General features: G+C 40.2%; 1 protein-coding gene across 6 annotated transcripts in view; it reads left to right on the forward strand.

Annotated features, from left to right (window-relative positions):
- Positions 1-24978, forward strand: part of LOC140201515 (1-acyl-sn-glycerol-3-phosphate acyltransferase delta-like) — a 135365-nt gene that overhangs the window by 45432 nt on the left and 64955 nt on the right. For all 6 annotated transcript variants that reach the window (XR_011886891.1, XM_072265757.1, XM_072265754.1 and 3 more), the window contains one exon: positions 3581-3812. Coding sequence is in view for 5 of the 6 variants with exons in the window: in XM_072265757.1 (XP_072121858.1) it covers positions 3635-3812 (178 nt within the window). In the remaining variant the exon portion in view is untranslated. The remainder of the gene's footprint in view (positions 1-3580; positions 3813-24978) is intronic.

Raw genomic sequence — 24978 nt, forward strand, 5'->3', positions numbered from 1 at the left:
ATAAGAAGGTGGGGGGAGGGGAAGGAGGATAATCTGGTGGGGGGGGGGAAGGGAGGGAATGTAGTAAACAGCTGGGACGGTATAAGTGGAAGAGAAGACAGTGGACCATGGAAAAAGGGGAATGAGGAGGGGAACTAGAGGGATGTAATGGGCAGGTGAGGAGAAGAGAAAGGGGGTAAGGGTAATGAGAATGAATTACTCTCCTGCCTAATAATAAGTTCAGCTCCTGGCTAAGCAGGGATCTGGACCCGCTTCAATTTGCCTATTGCTGCAATAGGTCTACAGAGGATGCAGTCTTATTGGTTCCCCACTCTGCCTTGGATCACCTGGACAGTAGCAGTATCTACATCAGGCTTCTGTTTGCTGGTTACATCTCAGTTTACAACAAAATCATACCCTCAGTTCTAATCAACAAGCTCCAAAACCTGGGCCTCTCTACCTCCCTCTGGACTGGCACCTTGACTTCTTCACCAGGAGACCACAGTCACTGCAGATCGGAAATAACGTCTCCTCGCTGACAGTAAATACTGGCGTACCTCGAAGGATTTGTGCTTAGCTTACTGTTCTGTTTTCTCTGCACCCACGACTGTGTGGCTAGGCACAGATCAAACAGCATCTATAAATTTGATGACACAACTATTGTTGACAGAATTTCAGATGGTGACAAGGCGTACAGGAGTGAGGTAGACCAGCTGTTTGAATGGTGTTGTGACAACAACCTTGCACTCAACATCAATAACACTGAGGGATTGATGTGAACTTGTGTAACAGGAGCTCAGGAACACACAGCAGTCCTCTTCGAGGGGTTAGCTGTGGAAAGGCTGAGCAGTTTCCTGGGTGTCAACATCTCTGAAGGTCTGTCCTGGGCCCAGCATCTTGATGTAATTACAAAGCAGGCAGGACAGAAGCTATAATTCATTATGAGTTTGAGGAGACATGGTATGTCACCAAATACTGGCAAATTTCAATAGATGTATCGGGGAGAGCATTCTCATTGGTTGCATCACCATCTGGTATAGAGGGGTCACTGCTCACGACTGGAAAAAATATGCAGAAAGCTCCATCAAGGGCACTTGCCTCCCCAGCATTGAGGATACCTTCAAAAAGTAGTACCTCAATGAGGACCCACATCACCCCAGACATGCCCTCTTCTCATTGCTACTATCGAGGAGGAGGTACAGGAGTCTGAAGGCACACACTCAATGTTTCAGAAGCAGCTTCTTCCCTTTTGCCATGAGGTTTCTGAATGGACAATGAACCCACGTACACTACATCACTAGATTTTTTTTCTTTTGCTCTATTTTTGCACTACTTCATTTAATTTTTTATATATATTTCTCATTGTATTTTTGGGTGATGGGGTGGAGATGTGTCTCTACCAAAGGAGGTGTAAGGTGTTCCTTCCTTCTGCTATCCTGCAGGTCACCCTTGGGCAAGGTGTAGCACCTGTTTAGCACCCCCCCCCCCCCCCCCCCCCGGATCAGGGTCACATGAAGCCATGGGAGGAGGTGGTGGATGGTCATACGAGCAGGCTGGTAAATTTCACATCCCAGCTATGTGACCACTGACACCAGGCAGACAACCTCTGAAGAGTACTGATAATGGCTGGGGTCACCGTCTTGTAAAGACACTGTCCGGAAGAAGGTAGTGGCAAACGACTTCTGTAGAAAAGTTAGCCGAGAACAGTCATGGTCATTGAGACAATGATCACCCACGTCATGTGACATGACATGATAATGATGGTGACTAATTTATAGTCTTTTTATTATTATGTATTGCTGCAGTAAAAGAACAAATTTCACAAAACTATGCTGGTGATATTAAGTCTGATTCTGATTTTGGTTATGAATGAAGTGAGTGGGAAGAAATTATCAGGTGTTAGATAAATCAATGCGTACTCTGTCAGTTTGGAGGTTACCTAGATTGAATGTGGGGCGTTGCTCTTCCAACCTGAGTTTGGTTTCATTGCAACAGTGGAGGAGGCTGTTGATAGACTGAGAAGGGAAAGTCGAATTGAAATGAGTAGCCAACAGGAGTTCCTGCATTTTGTGGCGGCCAGAGCAAAGGTGCTTAACTAAGTGGTTGTCCTGTCTATGTCAGGTAATCTCCAACCTGATGGGATGAACATGGATTTCTCTAATTTCTCGCAATTCACCCCCCCCCCCCCAATCTTTCTCGCTCTTTTCCATTCCTTGTTCTGGTAATCCTCTCACCCCTTCTCTTCTGCTCACCTGCCCATAACTTCCCTCCAATTCCCTTCCTACTTCCCTTTCTTCCAGGGTCTATAGTTCTCTCCTATCAGATACCCCCTTCTTCAGCTCTTTACCCCTTTGACTTATTCTCCCTCCCTCAAGTTTCTTACTTCACCCCTCCTCCCCCACCCACTTACCCACCTCATCTACTCTCACCTATCGCCTGCCAGCTTGTAATCCTTCCCCTCCATCCACTTTATCTTGGCCTGTCCCCTTCCTTTCCATTCCTGATGAAGGATCTCGGCCCAAATCGTTGACCATACTGATTGGCTGAGTTCCTCCGGCACTTTGTGTGTGTGTGTTGCTGAAGGTTTCCAGCATCTGCAGAATCTCTTATGCCTATGAAAATGATCTTTAGTCTGTATTCAGGCCACCAAGTAGCAGCTTGGCAGTGGGGAAAAAGATGTAGAAAAGCAAACATTGAAGCCACTATGCTTCTGTTATTTGCTTATTTCATGGAAGCTTTTAACTCTTTTAGATGGACATAATCAGGCCTACATTCAGCCAGAGACTCATTCCACTGAGATGCAACATAGAGTGTCATAGGAAGTCATTCCTGCCTGTGGCCGTCAAACTTTACAACTCCTCCCTTGGAGGGTCAGACACCCTGAGCCAATAGGCTGGTCCTGGACTTATTTCCTGGCATAATTTACATATTACTATTAAATTATTTATAGTTTTATTACTATTTAATTATTTACAGTGCAACTGTAACGAAAACCAATTTCCCCCAGGATCAATAAAGTATGACTATGACTATGAAGTATAAGTACCGGGATGGAGATCAGTGGGGGAGGGACGAATGGACAAGTGAGTCATGTAGAGAGCTATCCCTGCGGAGGGTGGGGGTGGGGGAAGGGAAAGATATGGGATTCATTTGGAGGTGGCGGAAATTACGGAGAATTGTGTACTGGACGTGGAGGCTTGTGGGGTGGTAGGTGAGGACGAGGAATCCTATCCCTGGTGTGGCAATGGGAGGATGGGGTGAGGGTGGACAAGCGTGGAATGGAAGAGATGCGTGTGAGGGCAGCATTGATGGTGGAGGAAGGGAACCTCCTTCCTTTGAAGGAGGAGAACATCTCGGCTGTTGTGGAATAAAAACCTCATCCTGAGAGCAGATGCTGCAGAGTTGGAGGAACCGAGAAAAGGGAATGTTTTAGAGTTTGCTTTATTCAACGCTAACAATTGGTTTTATTTATTGCATTCTTATACAGTCACTTGCTCAGCTTTATAAAAGATTTTTAATAAAATTTGGATTGTAGTCTAATTTTGTCTTATTGTTCTAACATATGACATGCATCTAATAGATTGTTTTCCTTGTATTGTAGGTGTTCTTTAAGAAGATCGGATATTTTGTGTGTATGTCAGAAGCCTCATAAGCCATGGGTATCATAGCCTTCTTGAAATCACAATTCATCTGTCACCTTCTTATATGTTACATCTTTGTAATGACTGGACTCATCGTCAACTTCCTTCAATTGTGCACATTAATTATTTGGCTATTCAACAAGCAACTGTACAGGCGGATCAACTGCAGATTGGCTTACTGTATTGCCAGCCGTAAGAAAACATTTTTGATCACTTCTTTCTGTGCATTTTTTAATATAAAGTTTGATACCTGAAGTTGCAGATTCAATTTAAATTTATTTGGACTAAGACTAGTTTGGGGAAATGGTTTTTCATCATGATAATTCTAATTGTTAGATTTTTTAATTTCTTGATTAGGTCAGTAAAATAAGCAGTGATAGTGTGATGGTTTGAGTGCAGGAAATGAGACCTATTCTGTGACTGAAAATATAAAATAATTAAAAGCTTTAAACAGCTGTACATAATCAATACTTATCAAAAAAAAGTTGCTAAAATTGTTGTGAGGAGTTTGAAAGCAGGTTGATATATTGAGAAAACACAATGAATTAACCAAAATGAGGAATATTCTAAATAATATAGTATAGTTTTGGAATATTGGTATAGACATTTACGTCTCGTATGCATTGGCCCCATGACCTGCTTTAAAAGTTTTCCTTTCACCATTCTTTATTTGTCAGTGTTTACTGTTGAATGAATATTGATTGCTAGTGAAATTAATTACAATCAGTTGGCTTATTTCTAACTACTTTTGACCTGATAGTGTACTTTGTATAAATGATTCAAATTGGGTCCTGTGTGCATGGTTCATGTGCAAAGAGGACACTTGGCATACGCAGTGATATAAACAGCTCATTTTAACGTGTATTTTGCGTGCAAATATCAGTTAAAGGGGCCTATTGTTACTACGAGTCAATCTTCTATCGATTACAGAGGAGCCCTGATGTGTCTTGACCCACTGAGTGGTTCCAAAATCTTCTGTTCTGCCAGTTGACAAGTCGCAATTGTAACCCACCATCTCAGACCGTAAGACGTAGGAGAAGAAGTCGGCCATTCAGTCCATTGAGTCTGCTCCACCATTCCATTATGGCTGATTTATTATCCCTCTCAATCTCATTCCCCTGCTTCGGAAGAGCAGGAGATAAGAAACCAAAAGTCATTTGGCCCAAAATCAACAGTAAGGAAAACACCAGAGTTAGTTATCAAGAACACATGTTTCAAGTGATGACTTAAGAACGTGAAATTGTGCTTGACAAACCTTGTGTGTATTTTTGAAGTAGTTAACAGTATAAAGTTAAGAACCCCTGAACCTGGTATGTTTGGATTTTTAGAAGGCCTTTCAGGTTCTTCTGAAGTTAAGGTATAAAATTAAACAAAACAGTTTGTAAGGGTTCTAGCTGGATTGAAAATTGGTTGATAAACAAGAAATAGAATAAATGTGGCTTTAATGGGGTGTCAGATGGTGACTAGTATTGCAGGGATGAGTGTTTAGTCTGTACCTATGCATACCTTATCAATAAATCGTATGAGAAACAATGTAATTGTTCAATATTCGGCAAGACAAAGCTGGGTGAAACTGTAGATAGTTTGGAGGATGCAAAGAGATTTTAAAACGATTAGGACATATTGAAAGAATGGGCAGATAAAAGGTAGATGCAGGATAATGTGCGCATAGAGCACTATGAAAGGCCCTGCAACCTGATTCGTTCTTGATGGCCAATATGCTTAGATGAGCTGCCCTTTTTGCCTGCCTAATTACGTATTATTATTATTATTATTCTTATGGTATTGTTTAACTGGTGATAGATTGCGGAGTTGATGCACAAAGGGACGTGGGTGTCTTTCTACAGCAGTGTCTGAAAAGAAACATTCAATTGAAGCAAGCAATTAATAGGGCAAACAGTTCTGACTACAAGACCAAGGATATATTTCTATAATATACATGGTGTTGAGGCCACACTGTTTGTGATATCTTACTCACTTATACTCAGAATAGGATTTTCTTGCTATAAAGGGAATGCACTGAAGTTTTATTACTTTGAGTGATGGGATAATGGGACTGTCATTTGCAGTAAGGTTAGGGTTCAGTAATGCAGTCAAACTGAAATCTGAAAGCTTCTGATGGACTTGACAGGTTGGATACAGCAACGATGTTTTCAGAAGTTTGTGGGATGCAAACCAAGGGATCGTAGTCACAGTAAACTGGATGAGACTTTCAGGAGTGAAAGGGGGCAAAATTTGTTTATGCAGAAGGGAGCACATGAATTTGGTGGGATGGGGGGGAGGGAGAGAGAGAGAGGGAGAACTTTTTGTGCAATGCTTCCTTGCCACTGAATCATTCTGCTCTTCCACCGACTGCTGTGTGAAATTAGATTTCCTTCTTAACCACTTCGGATGTGTAATTGATGGAATTTCGAAGAATGAGGGGGATATCTCTGAAAACAACCAAATATTGGAAGGCCAAGATAAAATGGATGTGGAGGGGGATGTTTCCTGTAGTGGGGGAATCTAGGACCAAAGGTTCAGCCTCAGAATAGAAGGATGTCCATTTAGAACAGGGATGAAGAGGAGTTCCTTTCGCCACAGGGTGTTAAATCTATGGGATCATTGCTATGGACGGCTATAGAGGCAAGTCATTGGGTGTATTTAAAGTGGAGGTTGATAGGCTCTTGATTTGTAAAGGGGTCAAAGGTTAGGGGGAGAAGTCAGGAAGTGGGGTTGAGGGAGATACTAAATCAACCATGGTGGAATGGTGGAGCAGATCCAGTGGGCCGAATGGCCTAACTCTGCTCCTGTATCTTATGGTCTTATGCGAGAAGGTAGTCTTGTTAGTTGACTTCCTGACTAGGGTATACAAAATTTTTATGGTTGGCTTAGTTTGTCCTTTTCAAGATTCAATATTGTTTAATGTTATTTCCAGTACATAAGTATAAAGGGGAATAAAATAATTGTTACGCCAGATCCAATGCAGCACAAAATATAAAGAACACAATAATAATAATAATAATATCATTCATCAATATCTTGCTTTAAAATACAAACTCATAAATGAAATCACACCTCAGTCTAAACACAAACCTGATCCAGTTTTAGAACCAGAATACTACAAATTATATTACAACTGATCAGTTGTTACAGATAGGACAATCCATAATACAGGCTGAACAAGCAAGAACAATTTATTTAATAGATACAGCCATTGCAAACGCACATAACTTACAGAAATCAATAAGTGAAAAACCACAGAAATATGCTGAATTAAAAGAGGAAATCGAAAGACTTTGGAACAAGGTATACATTGTCCAGATAGTAATCTTGACAACTACTGTCATTTCAAAGGCATTTCACAATAGCATTAAACAACTTGGGCTACACAGTAACATCCATGTAAATCTTCAGGAAGCCACAATACTAAACACCACTGGAATAGTCCAAAAGTTCCTAGCAATTGAAAAATGACTGTGCTTGGCTGTGCCCGTATCTCAGGTTTGACCAGCTTGAGTGGGGGAAAAACATAGCAATAATAATAGTTAATAAATATAAATACATATGATAGCTTATATACATAGATTGTATGTCCATAAAGTGACTCTGGGCACAGGCATTTCAGTATACAGGTGTCCCCCGCTTTTCGAATGCTCGCTTTCCGAAACCTCACTGTTACGAAAGACCTACATAAGTACCCTGTTTTCGCTTTCAGAAGGTGTTTTCACTGTTACGGAAAAAAAGCAGCGCGCGAAAAAAGGCAGCGTGCGTCCCGAGCAGCCGCTTTCCCCCGGATTCGGAACGGCATTCTCGCTGGCATTGCTTAAACACATGCTTGTGAGCAGCTGTTTGCAAGATGAGTTCTGTGGTATCGGAAAAGCCTGAAAGAGCTCGTAAGGGTGTTACACTTAGTGTAAAACTAGACATAATTAAGCGTTTCGATCATGGTGAACGAAGTAAAGACAAAGTGAGTTTGGCTTGTGGAAGCTGACGAACATGATGTTGAAGAGGTTTTGGCATCCCATGACCAAGGTCTGATAGATGAAGAGCTGATGCAATTGGAAGAAAAAAGGATAACAATCGAAACCGAATGAGTAATGATAAAGTACGACTTTAATTTTGAAAGGATACGTCGGTTTAGAGGATATTTGCAGGATGGTTTGAGTCCTTACAAAGAACTGTGTGGTAGAAAAATGCGCGAGGCTCAGCAGTCAAGCAAGCCTTCCACATCAGCCACAGCAGACGACGAACCTCAACCTTCGACATCGAGGCGAGCAGTCATAGGAGAAGATGAGCTGCCTGCTCTAATGGAAACAGACGACAAGATGACACCCCAGTGTCCCACCACCCCAACCCCCAGGCCACGGACAGATACCAATTCGCGGAGAATGCAGCAGTAGCCGGGAGACACACAGCACATCTTTAAGAAAAAAGCCGAAATAAACATGCTAATTAATTAGGTGCCGCCCGACACCTAATTACCGGCCGAGATCAGAGACAACGCAATCAGAAATCGGCACTGATCTGGGCCGACAATTACGTGCCGGGCGGCACCTAATTAATTAGTATGTTTGTTTTGGCTTTTTTCTTAAAGATGTGCTGTGTGCCTCCCAGCTACCGCTGCACCCCTGCATGCTTCACAGATCGGTATCGGTTGGTGGCCCAGAGGGTGGGGGCCACTGCACCACCCCAACCTGCGACGACTCAGTCTAACGCACCATCATCAGTGTGCTCGGCACTGTCTTCCCGATTCCCGTAAGTGATACTACACTGTACATACATTATTTTTACGTTATATCGGCTGTGTATTTTTACGTGTTATTTGGTATGATTTGACAGCTTCATAGCTTAAAGGTTACTGAAGAGCCCTTGCGCCATGTTTTTGCCAACAGCGCTTGCGTGAGATTTTCTGCCGACGGCGCTTGCGTGAGATTTTCGCTACAGAGAACAGTGCAGTAATGATTGTGAAAAAGTATTTCTACTTTATATAGGCTGTGTATTTATCATATCATTCCTGCTTTTACTATATGTTACTGTTAGTTTAGGTTTTCTGTGTTATTTGGCATGATTTGATAGGTTATTTTTGGGTCTGCGAACGATCACAAAATTTTCCCATATAAATAAATGGTAATTGCTTCTTCGCTTTACGACATTTCGGCTTATGAACCAGTTCATAGGAACGCTCTACCTTCGGATGGCGGGGGAAACCTGTATAAGGTGACTGACAGGAAATTATGAAGTAATGGTGGTTGGGGGCTTGGAGGAGTGGGCTTAGTGGGTGATATTGATCGGCCTTACTGCTTGGAGAAAGTTTTTGAGTCTGGTCATCCTAGAGTGGATGCTATGTAGCCTCCTCCCTGATGGGAGTGGGCAGGCAGTCCATGAACAGGGTGTGTGGGATCCTTCATGATGTTACTGGCCCTCTTCTGGCACCTTTCTGCAAATATGTCCTTGATACCAGGCAGGCCGGTGCCAGTGATGCATTGGGCAGTTTGACTACTCGTCGTCGACCCTTCGCGTCCCCTGCAGTGCAGTTCCGACCAAACAGTGATGCAGTTTGTTAGGATGCTCTCTACTGAACATCTGTAGAATATCCTGAGTAAGGATGTGTAAAGTCCAGCTCTCTTCAGCCTGCTCAGAAAGTAGAGGTGTTAAAATAATGTGGGCATGTGGCCAAGTGGTTAAGGCATTCGACTAGCGACCTGAAGGTCGTGAGTTCGAGCCCCAGCCGAGGCTGCGTGTTGTGTCCTTGAGCAAGGCACTTAACCACACAGTGCTCTGCGACGACACTGGTGCCAAGTTGTATCGGCCCTTGCCCTTCCCTTAGACAACATCAGTGTCGTGGAGAGGGGAGACTTGCAGCATGGGCAACTGCCAGTCTTCCATACAACCTTGCCCAGGCCTGCGCCCTGGAGAGTGAAGACTTTCCAGGTGCAGATCCATGGTCTTGCAAGACGAATGGATGCCTTATATGTAAAATAATGTAAAACTGTATGCATTAGTTTTATCTCCTTCACAATTTGATCCGCCTAACCTTGGAAAACAAATTGCTTACTTTTTGACTTTTTGACAACTGCCTGATATGTGGGACTAGATTGTAATTTTTTATTGCAGTGAAGAAAACACTTACCTAATTGTTTTAGGGATATTGTTGTGGGAGAGTGACTCAGGGCATAAGAGAATGAGAAATTCCTCAGTGGGGGAAAAAACTCTTCAGTATTTGAAAAGACTTCTGCATTTTATTTTCAAAGAACTTATTGTTTTGGCTCTTTTGAGATTTGCAACAAGAAAATGTGCCACAGACGAGGATCAAGTGGACTGACAAAATTGTTATTGCTTGAGGTGCCATGTTGTACACGGTAGCTTGCATCAATTATTAAGGCAATGGCAGCACTTTGCATCATTCTTCAAGGCCATTTATAAAGATATTCTGAATTCTTGAGGAATTAAGTTGAATTGCCATTCGTGAATCATGAAATATAGATACTCTGTGCATGAGAAGGTTAGCAGTTTACTAATAGACAAACAGTGGGTGTCCTTATGTAATAAAGGCCTCTGACTGCCATCGAACCTGGAGTCCACTGAGCAACAGTGACTCTGACCCCCTAGCCATATACCTCTGAGTCCTGGACTGCTGAGTGCAGGCTTCTTAAGGCATTATAAAGAACACCACTACATCCACAAAGTTCTCTAAATTCAATGGAAACACAAGTGAACGACTGTCAGTGTCTTTTCCCAGGCCAGCATGCACAACATTGAGATCCTGGTTAGTCTTAGTAGGCCATCTCATTTGCCTGCTTGAAACACAAGCAGTATTCCTAGTTTTATCACTAGAAGGGATTAGCAAGTGGTCAGAGGAAAAGATTTAGGAACACGAGAGATTGTGCAGATGCTGGAAATCCAGAGTAATACACAAAATGCTGGAAGAACTCAGTAAGTCAGGCAGCATCTCTGGAGAGACTTAAATTGTTGGCATTTTTCTTCTTTTTCAATCTTTTTATTAGTTTCATAAAATATAAACATAATAATACAAAATTGTTGGAAATACATTGTTATACTTAAGATGAATAATTATAAAACCAAATAGTATAAATTGATAAAACTCCCAATCATGTAGGATAACAATGAATAATACAGGACAAAAAAAAATAACTGGAGAAAAATCATGAAAAAGAAAAAAAAAACAAACCCCACCCCAAAACATAACTAATCTAAACAGAATTAGTCAACTAAACTAAAAAGACTTGGGCAATTCTAACAACGTAAAAATGGAAGAGACGAAAACCTTAGTGTTGATGACTCCATTCCTCTCAACCAACAGTACAGAGAAATAAAATAAGTTTGGAAATGGTCAAATTATATCATATGAAAATGCTGAATAAATGGCCTCCAAGTTTTTTCAAATTTAATGGAAGGGTCATAAACCACACTTCTAATTTTTTCCAAATTCAAACACAACATAGTTTGTGAAAACCAGTGAAATACAGTAGGAGGGTTAATCTCGTTCCAATCAGCAAAATGGATCTTCTAGCCATTAAAGTAGGAAATGCAATCATCCGACGAGCTGAAGAGGTTAAATGATTTGAGTCTATCATTGGTGATCCAAGAATAGCAGTAATTGGGTGAGGTTGTAAGTCTGTATTCAAAACTGTTGAAATAATATCAAAAATATCTTTCCAATATTTTTTAACAAAGGATATGACCAAAACATGTGAGTTAAAGAAGTTATCTCAGAATGACATCTATCACATATAGGATTAATATAAGAATAATAACGAGATAGTTTATCTTTGGACATATGAGCCCTCTGCACTATTTTAAACTGTATCAACACATGTTTAGCACATATAGAGGATGAATTAACCAATTGAAGAATTTTTTCCCATTTTTCGATCGGTATAATAATCTTAAGTTCTCTTTCCCAATCAGTTTTAATTTTATTGGAAACATCAGGACGTAAATTCATAATTATGTTATAAATAATTGCTACAACACTTTTCTGAGAGAGATTTAGATCTAAAATTTTTTTCAAAGTATCCATTGGATATGAGTGTGGAAAATTAGGAGAAGGAGTAATTAAAAAGTTTCTAATCTGTAGGTATCTAAAAAAGTGAGATCTGGGTAAATTATATTTATTAGAAAGTTGATCAAAAGACATGAAACAAGTATCCAAAAATAAATTACGAAAACGTACTATACCTTTGGTTTTCCAATCAAAGTAAGCTTGATCCATAGTGGAAGGTTGAAAAAGGAAATTAGATATAATAGGACTTGCTAAAATAAATTGATTGAACCCAAAAAATCTTCGGAATTGAAACCATGTATGTAAAGTATGCTTAACTATTGGATTGTTCATTTGTTTATACAATTTAGAAGAAGTAAAAGGAAGCGAAGTTCCTAAAACCGAACCCAAAGAAGACCCTTGTAATGAATTACATTCAAGATTTACCCAATGTGGATTTAAAGATACATCCAGATCTCGTAACCAAAATTTTTAAGTATCGAATATTAATTGCCCAATAATAAAATCTAAAACTCGGGAGGGCGAGCCCCCCCTCTTTTTTAGATTTCTGTAAATACCTTTTACCTAGCCTAGGATTTTTGTTCTGCCATATATGTGAGGAAATTTTTGAATCAACATTATCGAAAAAAGATTTTGGGATAAAGATTGGAACCGATTGAAATATATGCAGAAATTTAGGCAAAATAATCATCTTAATAGCATTAATCCGACCAATCAAAGACAAAGATATTGGTGACAATTTAGTAAACAAAAGTTTAATCTGATCAATTAAAGGTAAAAAATTACCTTTAAATAAGTCTTTATACTTTTTTGTAATTATTATCCCTAAATATATAAATGAGTCAGTAACCAATTTAAATGGTAAACATCCATAAATACGTACCTGCTTATTTAGGGGAAATAATTCACTCTTATTAAGATTCAATTTGTAGCCAGAAAAATTACTAAATTGAGCCAACAAAGCTAGAATAGCAGGAATTGACTTCTCCGGATTAGAGATATATAATAACAAATCATCTGCATATAGTGATAATTTATGTATTTCGTTTCTGCGGGTAATACCAAAAATATTGGGCAAGTTATGGATAGCAATTGCTAAAGGTTCAAGGGCGATATTAAATAGTAAAGGACTAAGAGGGCATCCTTGCCTAGTTCCACGAAATAGATGAAAAAAGGGAGATCTTTGATTATTAGTACAAACCAAAGCTACTGGGGAATAATATAACAATTTAATCCAAGATATAAATATCAAACTAAAATTAAATTTCTCAAGCACACTAAATAAATAAGGCCATTCAACTCTGCGAAAGGCTTTCTCAGCATCTAATGAGATAATACATTCCGGGGTAATAAGTGAAGGGGTATAAATAATATTCATTAACCTTCTAATATTAAAGGATGAATAACGATTTTTAATAAGTCCAGTTTGGTCCATAGATATAATTTGAGGTAATACCTTCTCTAACCTAGTTGCTAAAACTTTTGAAAAAATTTTTGAATCTACATTCAAAAGAGATATCAGTCTGTATGATGCACAATCAGTAGGATCTTTATTCTTTTTAAGAATTAAGGAAATAGAGGCTTCATAAAACGATTGTGGTAATTTACCTAAACTGATTGCTTCTTTGAATATTCTAGACAACCATGGAGAGAGAATAGAAGAAAAGGATTTTAAAAATTCCACTGTAAACCCGTCCGGACTGGGTGCTTTACCAGAATTCAATGATGAGATTGCAGTTATTATTTCTTCCTCTGTAATAGGAGTTTCTAATGATAAGCAATCTTCGGGTGATAATTTCGGAAAATTCAGTTTACTTAAAAAATCATGCATGGTATTAAAATCATGAGGAAAATCAGAGTGATATAAAGAGGTATAAAATTCTTGAAAGGTTTTGTTTATCCCATCATGATCAACTGTCAAAGTATCAACATGTTTGCGAATCTTAGTAACTTGACGTTTAACCAAAGCAAATTTCAATTGATTAGCCAATAATTTACCCGATTTATCACTATGAATATAAAAATCACTTCTAGTTCTCATTAATTGATTTTCAATCGAAGACGTTAATAGTAAGCTATGTTCCAATTGAAGTTCAACTCTGTGTTTGTACAGCTCCTTACTGGGAGAAATAGCGTATTTTTTATCAATTTCTTTAATTTTATCAACCAACAAGAGTATTTCATTCTTAGCATGTTTTTTCAAACCAGCCGAATAGGAAATAATCTGACCACGGATATAAGCTTTAAAAACGTCCCAAACTGTTCCATTGGAAACTTCTTCCGTAGTATTAATTGAAGAAAAGAAATCAATCTATCCCTTTATATACTTGACAAAGTCCAAGTCTTGAAGCAAAATAGGGTTAAATCGCCATTGTCTATTAGTACAAGAAGTATCCATTAACTTGATAGAAAGTTTCATTGGAGCATGATCTGAAATGGTGATAATGTCATAATTACAATCAATTACAGATGGGATTAATCGAGAGTCAATCAAAAAATAGTCAATTCGAGAGTAAGAACAATGAACATGTGAAAAGAATGAGAATTCTTTATCCTTTGGGTGCAGAAATCTCCAAATTTCTGAAATCCCAGAATCAAACATAAAAGAGTTAATAAGAGTAGCGGACTTATTCGGTAAAGCCGGAGTACCTATGGATCTGTCCACATGGGATTCAAACATAAATTAAAGTCACCGCCCATTATCAACATATATTCGTTTAAGTTAGGAAAGGAAGTGAATATGTGTTTAAAAAATTCAGGGTAATCCACATTCAGAGCATAAACATTAACCATAGCAACCTTTTTATTAAAAAGTAACCCAGTGATTAACAAAAATCTACCATTAGGATCTGAGATAATGTCTTGATGAATAAATGTAATTGAGGGATCTATAAAAATTGAAACGCCTTTAATTTTGGCTTGGGAGTTCGAGTGGTATTGTTGATTTTTCCAGAACTTAAAGAAGCGTTGATTATCCTCTTTCCTTACATGAGTTTCTTGTGCAAAAATAATATGAGCGTTCAGTCTTTGGAATACTTTGAAAATCATTTTCTGTTTTATTGGATAGTTTAAACAATTTGTATTCCAAGAGACAAAATTAATAATGTAAGCCATAATTTAAGATTAACCCTTTGGTTGAGTAAAAGGTTAACCATAATGTGAACTCATGAAATCGGAAGAGGAATACATGATCAGAGAGGAACCGGAAATCCCGACACTGCAGACATCTTTGTAGTACTAAATCAGCCCAATAGAAAAAAATTAAAAAAGAAAAAGACAACCCCACCCACCATCCCCAAGAACCCTGAACTAAGCCATAAAAGGCTGAAGAAAAAACTAACTAATACTAAATCTAACTCCATTTCTGCAGGAGGCAACTCCAAAGATATATGTTATATAGATAACCCCCGCCCCCCCCCCAGAAACTGATATATAAAAAAATTAAACACTATACTAAAATAATCTACATAGTGTAATTACTAAGATACATAAATAAGAAAAAGTTAGTATCAATATGTATGATTAGTTAATTATAATTGACAGTAAATAAAATATCGCTTCCAAAAAAAGGGGATTATGGGAAGAAGAAACATAAGAACATGGCGTCCCAAAAAGAACAAAGGAGATTATGCAAAAAGAAAAACAAATCACCATTTTAATTGTACAGAAACAAAAATAAAGAACCTATAACTGAAAATGATCATCAGATCAAATCGTTAGTAATAATATTGGAAAACAAAAAGTTAAGGAAAAATTAACTAAAAGAAAGTAACGTTATTCGCAAGAAATAACTATTTTATATAAGTTGTAAAGTAATAACTATAGTAGTAAGCACAAAACAAAAATCTTGAGCTTCTAAAAAAAAACCTTCATCATACGGTAGTAGAAGGTTTATTTTTTTAAAAAACACACCAGAAAAAGCAGCTGATACTGAGAGCACAGAACATTAGTTAAAGGGCGGTGTCCGTATCAGATGGGTAGTTATCATCCAAAAAGCTTCGAGTGGCGGTTATGGAATGGAAGACACGATGAGATCCGTCAAGAAGAGAAATCCTTAGACGTGCAGGGTACGATAATGCCGGTTTGAGATTTTTTTGATAACATTCCGACATCAGAGGTTTAAAAGTCAGTCGCTCTTTCATCACTTCGGGACTGTAATCTTGAACTATCCTGAAGGAATGCTGGTGATACTTGATCATCCCTTGCCGACGAGCAGTCTGGAGAAGCTGTTCTTTAACATTAACATAATGGAAACGAAGAATAATTGGTCTCGGTTTGGATACAGCCGATGTCGACTTTGGCCGCGGTATACGGTGGGCACGGTCAAGTAATGGAGGCTCGTTGGGAAAAACTGAACTGAACGTATCCTTTAAAATTTGAGCAAAGAATATTGAAGGGTCTCCATCCTCAACATCCTCAGGTAGACCAATTATACGTAAGTTTTGTCTTCTCGATCGATTTTCAAGGTCGATGACTTTGGATTTAAAATGTTGCAGTTGTTTAATAGTTGAAGCTAAATTCTGCTCCAAGTTCTCGACTTTGAATCCGTCTCTTGAGATTTAATATCCAGTTCAGAGATTTTACCTCCATGTTTTTGAACTTCACAATCCAGGGATTTCAGGGATTCTGTGATTGATTTTAAATCTTCATTAAGGCTTTGACGTTGTTGTTCAAATTTATCAGATAAACTTTCAGATAGATTTTGACGTTGTTCCTGGAACCTTTTCCTCTAGAAACTTCATCATAACCTCGTAAGATAGCTCCGTTTGTTTAGAGTCACCTTTTCTTTTTCCTCCGTTCCCGTCAGAATCTTTCCCGTCTTTGGCTTTGGGTCTTGTACTCATTTCTTTAAATTCCAGAGTTGCAATTTAAGAAAAAATCAATAAGATAGAATAAATCTTCTGGTGTGAGTAAAAATTGATTAGATCAAGGAGATCATAGATTAAAAAAGATAACGGGAATGGAGCGAAGCCAGAAGTGACTTCGCTCCATGAGCGCTCCCTGCAGAATCCTATAGTTGGCATTTCGGGACCTTCATTAGAACACTAACATTTTGGAATGTGCTCAAAACATTCTGGAAGAAATTTATTATCATTATTATTATTATTATTATTCTATTTTTAATTTTTCTCAGCTCAAGCTGGTAAAACCTGAGGTAAGGGCCTAGCTATTTCCCAGTTGCTAGGAACTTTCAGACTCTTCCAGTGGTATTTTAGTATTTTGGCTTTCTGAAGATTTACATAAATATTGCACTATGTAGGCCTAATTGTTTAATGTTATTTTGTAGTGCCTTTGAGATGATACCAGTTGTTGAGATTACTATTGGGACAATGTATACCCTGTTCATGTTCCATAGTCTTTCAACTTCCTCTTTTAATACAGTCTATTTTTGCTGTTTTTCACTTACTGATTTTTGTATGTTGTGTGTGTTTGGAATTGCTGTATCTATTAAGTAAGTTGTTCTTGTAAGTTGTGATATTATATCCGGACAGTTATCTGTTTGTCCTATCTGTAATAATGGATTGGTCATAATATTTCTGACACTAAAACTGGATCAGGCTTGTACAGGTTTCCCCCGCCATCCGAAGGTACAGCATTCCTATGAGACAGTTCACAAACCGGAATGTAGTGAAGTGAAGAAGCAATTACCATTTATTTATATGGGAAAAATTTGTGAGTGTTCGCAGACCCAAAAAATATCTACCAAATCATGCCAAATAACACACAAAACCAAAAATAACAGTAACATATAGTAAAAGCAGGAATGATATGATAAATACACAGCCTATATAAAGTAGAAATACTTTTCTACAGTCATTGCCGAACTGTCCACCGTAGCAAAAATCTCACACAAGTGCTGTTGGCAGAAACACTCTCTCCAGTAACCTTTAAGCTATGAAGCTGCCAAGTCATACCAAATAACACATAAAAATACACAGCCTATATAAAGTAGAAGTAATGAATGTACAGTGTAGTATCACTTACCGGAATCAGGAAGACAGCGCCAAGCACACTGATGATGGTGTGTTAGGCTGAGTCGTCGGAGATTGGGCTGGTGCAGTGGTCCTCAATCTCCAGGCTGCCGACCGATACCGATATGTGAAGAATGCAGTGGTGCAGCGGTAGCCAGGATGCACCCAGCATATCTTTAAGAAAAAAGCCGAAATAAACAATCTAATTAATTAGGTGCCGCCCGGCACGTAATTGTCGGCCCAGATCAGGGGTGACGCAATCAGCAATCTTGACTGTTGTGTAGACTTTTAATGTCTGTTAATCCTCTTCCTCCTCCTGTCCTTAGTGGTGTTAATGTAAGTGTGTTCAAGTGAACATAGTGTTATATTTTGGCTATTGGGCTCTGTTTGGCAGATTTTCTTAAGTACTACTACGACAACTACTACTACGTCTCAAGCCTAGGGGGCCGGCGTCGGGCATGATGACGGACTCTCCGCTTCTCCCTCTCCCTCATCAGTGTGTTCAGTTCATCTACGTTAGCCACGCCACTGTCTTCTAGGAGCGTGTTGACCATAGTCTTGGGCAGGCCCCCAGGGTTCATCCTCCCATGCTTGGGCTCCCATATGATGACTAGGCTGGCAGGTAGCTTGGGGTAGCGTAGACAGTGCGCCGCTAGTTGCAGTCTTCTCGCCTCAGTTTTAGTGGTGAGCATCGGTAGGTCATCATAGAGCTTGATGTTCATCGTGTGCTGTTGCCAACTCACGTGCAACCCATGTTATGATTATTATTTTCTTAAGCCTTGAAGTAAATTCTTACGAAGGTTTTCCCTTTATCACACTGTGACCTATTTTCTTTGCTTGTTGTTATCCCAGATACTTGTATGTTTCATATTCATTCATCAGTTGTATTGTATCCTGCTGCTCTGTTTTATATTCTACCAGCTCTGTTGTATCATTCTTTTTGTTTAATGTTCTGCACTTATCTAATCCAAAGTTCCTGTTTATATCTTTAGTAAATAGTTCTACTATTTGAATTAATAGTAATATTCTGACCACTGTGTCTGGTTCCTCAGGTAAAAGCAGTGTTATCAGTTTCATATCCTTATGGCATCCTTTCTGCTCTTCTGTGGTTATCTAAGTGAGTGGTGATTAGTTGCAAGATGCACACTGTTACAATTGTAGATATAGTTTGTAAACAAGAAATAGGACGATTGTGGTTGTTATTATTATTATTATTACAACATTCCCACTAACCTAGGAATCCCTGGTCCATGAATGTTTGATGTATAGCATTATTCAGATTGCTGTTGAGAACCTCTAGCTCATTAATCTAGGACAGAAGCCCTTTGTAAGCAGCATCTCAAACTACTGACATCCCTGCCCTGTCAGCCACTTCCTGCCCCATCTGTGGAAGAATTTGCAGTTCCCCACTGGTCTCACTGATAACCTTAGAATTCACAAAACTGGCGGGAAGCACCCTTGCTGCTAAGGAAAAACAGAGGAAGATGAAAAAAAATTCTACTTCATGAATAGTTCTGCATTTGAAACAACTGAATGTTTAATCATCTTACAGTGAGCGGATGTTAATTTATTAAATTAATTTTAAAAAAGTGGACTAAATAGTTGGGAAAGAAAACATGCCTATTTGTTTGGCCACCAAGAAGTTCTGCTTTTGCAAGGTGGAGAGGAAGTGCTCGACTAAGCAGTCCTTCAGACCAGCACATTTACAGAGACAGGTGTGTAAAAGGGCCTGAAGGATCAATGGGAACCCGAGTCACCCCAAACACAAACTCTTCCAGCTGCTACCATCTGGGAAACGGTACCGCAGTATAAAAGCCAGGACCAACAGGCTCAGGGACAGCTTCGTCCACTGATTAATTCACACTGATGCAATTGTATTTCTCTGCTATATTGACTGGTTGCACATACTATTTATTACAAATTACTATAAATTGCACTTTCCACGTTTAGATGGAGACGTAACGTAAAGATTTTTACTCCTCATGTATGTGAAGGATGTAAGAAATAAAGTCAATTCAATTCAATTCATAGTTCTTAAAACCAGCTGGAATTGGAAGATGATGGAGCTTCAACAAGTTCCTCTTTGGAAGTCTGGGGTACATTCTTCTCAATGTAATGATTAATTCTCACAAGGGAGCGAACGTCACTTATATTTGGAATGTAGTGTTATCATCAAGGCTATCATATATTACTCATCTGTTCCAAGCCTTCCCAGCTAATACTCCCAACTCTTTCTGCGCTGCATTGACGACTGAATTGGTGCTGCTTCGTGTACCCATGCTCAGCTCCTCAGCTTCATCCACTTTCCCTTCCACTTCCACCCTGCCCTTAAATTCATTTGGACCATTTTTGACATCTCCCTCCCCTGTCTCAGTCTCTCTGATTCCATCTCTGGAGCTTAAGTGTTTGGTGGAGCAGTCTCCCAATCTACATCAGGTCTCACCAATATATAGGAGGCCACACCGGGAGCACCAGACACAGTAGATGACCCCAACAGACTCACATGTGACATATCGTGTAGACTGGGGGATCACTTCGCCAAGCACCTGCACTCTGTCCACCAGGGGAAAAAAAACAGGATCTCCCAGTGGCCACCCATTTCAATTCCACTTCCCATTCCCATTCCGACATGTCATAAAAACATAAGAAATAGGAGCGGGAGTAGGCCATCTGGCCCATCGAGCCTGCCTCGCCATTCAATAAGATCATGGCTGATCTGTCCGTAAACTCAGCTCCATCCACCTGCCTTTTCCCCATAACCCTTAATTCCCTTACTATGTGAAAACCTATCTATCTATTTCTTAAATATATTTAGTGAGGAAGCCTCAACTGATTCCCTGGACAGAGAATTCCACAGATCCACCACTCTGGGAAAAACACTTTATCCTCATCTCCGTTCTAAATCTTCTCCCCTGAATCTTGAGGCAATGTCCCCTAGTTCTAGTCTCACTTACCAATGGAAACAGCTTTCCTACTTCTATCTTATCTATCTCTTTCAAAATTTTGTATGTTTCTATAAGAGCCCCTCTCGTTCTTCTGAACTCCAGAGAGTATAGTCCCAGGTGACTCAATCTCTCCTCATAAGTTAACCCCTTCATCTCTGGAATCAACCTGGTGAACCTCCTCTGCACTGTCTCCAAAGCCAGTATATCCTTCCTCAAGTATGGAGACCAGAACTGCACACAGTACTCCAGGTGTGACCCCACCAGTACCCTGTGTAGTTGCAGCATGACCTCCCTGCTATTGAATTCAATCCCTCTAGTAATGAAAGCTAACATTCTGTTTGCCTTCTTAGTAACCTGTTGTACCTGCAAGCCAACATTTTACGATTCATGAACAAGCACTCCCAAGTCCCTCTGCACAACCGCATGCTGCAATCTTTCACCATTTAAGTTATAATCTGCTCTTCTATTATTCCTTCCAAAGTGGATGATCTCGCATTTACCAACATTGTTTTCCATCTGCCAGACCTTGGCCCACTCACTTAACCTATCTATATCCCTCTGCAGATTCTCCACATCCTCTGTACAATTTGCTTTTCCACTCAGTTTAATGTCGTCAGCAAATTTTGCTACGCTGCACTCAGTCCCCTCTTCCAAATCATCAACGTAAATGGTAAACATCTGCGGGCCCAGCACTGACCCCTGCAGCACCCCACTCACCATTGACTGCCAACTGTAGAAACACCCATTTATACCAACTCTCTGCCTTCTATTGGTTAACCAATTCACTATCCATGCCAATACACTTCCTCCGATTCCATGCACCCGTATCTTATTTATAAGTCTCTTGTGCAGCACCTTATTGAGCGCCTTCTGGAAATCGAAGTATATGACATCTACCTATTCCTCTCTATCCACTGCACTCATTATGTCCTCAAAGAACTCCAGTTAGTTTATCAAATAGGACCTGCCCTTTCTGAATCCATGCTGTGTCTATCTAATGGAAACACTCCTTTCTAAATGTTTCGCTATTTCTTCCTTAATGACAGCTTCAAGCATTTTCCCGACTACAGACGTTAAGCTAACTGGCCTATAGTTGCCTGTCTTTTGCCTACATCCTTTTTTAAAAAGTGGTGTGACATTTGCTGTCTTCCAATCCGCTGGGACCTGCCCAGAGTCTAGAGAGTTTTGATAAATGATTACCAACGTGTCTACTATAACCTCCGCCAATTCCCTCAGCACCTTGGGATGCATCCCATCAGGACCAGGGGACTTATCTACCTTCAGGCCCTCTAGTTTGCTCATAACTATCTCTTTAATAACAGTGATTTTATCTAGGTCCTCTCCTTCCATAACATCCTTCTTTAGCAAGATCATTAATCTTACCTGTCTCATTGCACAGAACTAGATCTAAGATAGTATTTTCCCTTGAAGGTTCATTAACATGCTGCTCAAGAAAGCCATCATGGATGCATTCTATGAAGTCCTCCTCAAGACTTCCTTGACCAACCTGATTCACCCAATCTATGTGGAAATTAAAATCCCCCGTGATGACTGCCGTCCTGTTTTTTCAAGCCTCAGTTCTTTCTTGGTTAATCGCCTCTGCCACTGCAATATTTTTATTGGGTGGCCTATAGACAAAACCTACCAGTGATTTTTTTTCCCCCCTTTACCATTTGTAATCTGTACCCAGATGGACTCAACGTTCTGCTCCGTAGATCTTATATCGTCTCTCACAATCACATGTCAGTCCATGGCCTCCTCTACTGCCGCGATGAGGCCACACTCAGGTTGGAAGAGCAACACCTTATATACAGCCTGGGTAGCCTCCAAACTGATGACATGAACGTTGATCTCTCGAACTTCTGGTAATGTCTCCCACCTCCCTTCACCATTCCCCATTCCCATTTCCCTCTCTCACCTTAACTGCCCATCACCTCCCACTTGTGCTCCTCCCACTTTCCTCTCTTCCATGGCTTTCTGTCCTCTCCTATCTGATTCCCCCTTCTCCAGCCCTTTATCTCTTTCACCAATCAACTTCTCAGCTCTTTACTTCACCCATTCCCCTCTCCTGGTTTCACCTATCACCTACTGCCTTGTATTTCTTCCTCCCCTCCCCTCCTCCCCTCCCCCTGACTTCTCATCTTTTTTTCTCCAGTCTTGATAAAGGGTCTCAGCACAAAGTTTCTCTAGCATTTTGTGTGTGTTGCGTAAATTTGCAGCATCTGCAGATTTTCTCTTGTTTGTGATTGTTTCCCATCCTCTGTCATGTAAAAATGCTACTCCTTTGTCTCTGCTGCATCTGTTTATAGGGTGCCTCCTTCATTTCCAAGACATCAGAAATGTGTTCTTTCTTCAAAAAATGGGGTTTCTCTTTCTCCGATGCTGCTCTCACCCGCATCTTTTTCCATTTCCCGAACATCCGCGCTCACCCCATCTTCCCGCTGCCTTAGCAGGGATAGAGTTTCTGTTGTCCTCAGCTACCACCCCATTAGCCTCCCCATCCAACACATCAGACTCTGCAACTTCTACTATCCTCAGTGGACCCGACCACCAAACACATCTTTACCTCCCCCCACTTTCCACTTTCCACAGGGATTGTTCCATCCATGATTCTCTCGTCCATTTGTCCTTCTCCATTAATATCCCTCCTGGCACTTATCCCCACAAGCAACAGAAATGCTACAGCTGCCTATTCAGCTCCTCCCTCACCTCCATTCAGGGCCCCAAATGGTTCTTCAACACTTCAGCTGTGAATCTGTTGGGGTCATCCATTATGTCTGGTGCTCCCAATGTAACCTCCCCTACGCTGGTGGGAGCCAATGTAAATTAGGGGGGTGGGGGAAGTTTGTCAAGCAGCTCTGCTCCATCTGCCAAAAGCGGAATTTTCCGGTGGCCGACCTTTTTAATTCCAATTCTTATTCCTGTTCCAACGTGTTGGTCTCCTTTGCCATGGTGAGGCCACTGTCAGGGTGGAGGAGTGACACCTCAAATTCCGCCTTGGTAGCCTCCAGCCTGATGGCGTGAACATCGATTACTCCTTCTGGTAATTTTTTCCCCTCCCCCTCCCTCTTCTATTCCCTACTCTGGCTTCTGCCCTCTTTGCCTCACCTGCCAATTACCCTACCCCTGGTGCCCCTTCTTCTTCCTTTCTCCTGTGGTCCACTCTCCTCTTACCAGATTCCTTCCTCTCCAGCCCTTTACTTTTCCCACCCACTCGGATTCACCGATCACCTTTGAGCTAATCCTCCTTCCCCTGCCTGCACTTTTTTATTCTGGCATCTTCCCCTTTCCTTTCCAGTCCTGAAAAAGGGTCTCGGCCTGAAATGTCGAGTGATTATTCACTTCCATAGATGCTGCCTGAACTGCTGAGTTCCTCCAACATTTTGAGTGGGTTGTTCTTGAATTCGCTGGGCTACGTTATTGAGGTAACTCCCTCCGCTCCATGGCAGCAATTTGTTTTCTCCCGATCAGCTGCTTCATATTGGGAGACTGTGTTAATTTGTAGTAGCCACCAAAATGCTTTGCAGTCTCCATAGTATTCAGCAAGAAATTTGGGTGGCAAACACATTACTGTAAGAAAAAAATCAGGGATAATAAATCTGCCATGATGGAACGGCAAAGTAGACTCAATGGGCTGAATGGCCTCAAAGTTCAAAGTAAATTTATTATCAAAGTACAAACATGTCATTATATACAACCCTGAGATTCACTTTTGTACGGCATTCACAGTAAATACAAAGAAACGCAATAGAATCAATGAAAAACCACACACAACAGAGAAAGATAAACAATCAATGTGCTAAAGACAACGAACTGTGCAAATACAAAATGTTAAAAAAGTAAAATAATAATAAATATTGAGAACATGAGTTGTAGAGTCCTTGAAAGTGGGCTCATAGGTTGTGGGAACAGCTCAGTGATGAAGCAAGTGCAGTTATTTCCTCTGGTTCAAGAGCCTGATGGTTGAGGGGTAATAATTGTTCCTGGACCTGGTGGTGTGGCCTAATGCTGCTCCCATGTCTTGTGGTTTAATGATCTTAAAAATCTTCCGGGTGTCATTATGGTTAACATTTATGAGCTAAACTAGACTTCCACTTTAAATCCCTTAATTTTGAGGTGCCAAAAGAAGGTGGGTGGGAACGGGAGTGCTCACCTCTTGTCACTTGACTAATGAGTGAACAATTCACTGGAATTGTTTTCAGTGAGTTTTCAGTGAGTCTTTGAATTTCTGACCCACATTTTTGGATGTGAGCATTACGACCATGGCAAGCAGTTACTGCTGATCCCCTGATTGCCCTTGGAAGGAGTGGGACTGCACCGATGCATGCAGTAATGCAGTGTATATGCACCCACATACACTCAGTGACCACTTTATTAAGTACACCTGTACACCTGCTCATTTATGCAAATATCTAATCAGCCAATCATGTGATGGC

The sequence above is a fragment of the Mobula birostris genome, chromosome 8 (assembly GCF_030028105.1).
Source record: "Mobula birostris isolate sMobBir1 chromosome 8, sMobBir1.hap1, whole genome shotgun sequence".
Lineage (NCBI taxonomy): Eukaryota > Metazoa > Chordata > Chondrichthyes > Myliobatiformes > Myliobatidae > Mobula > Mobula birostris.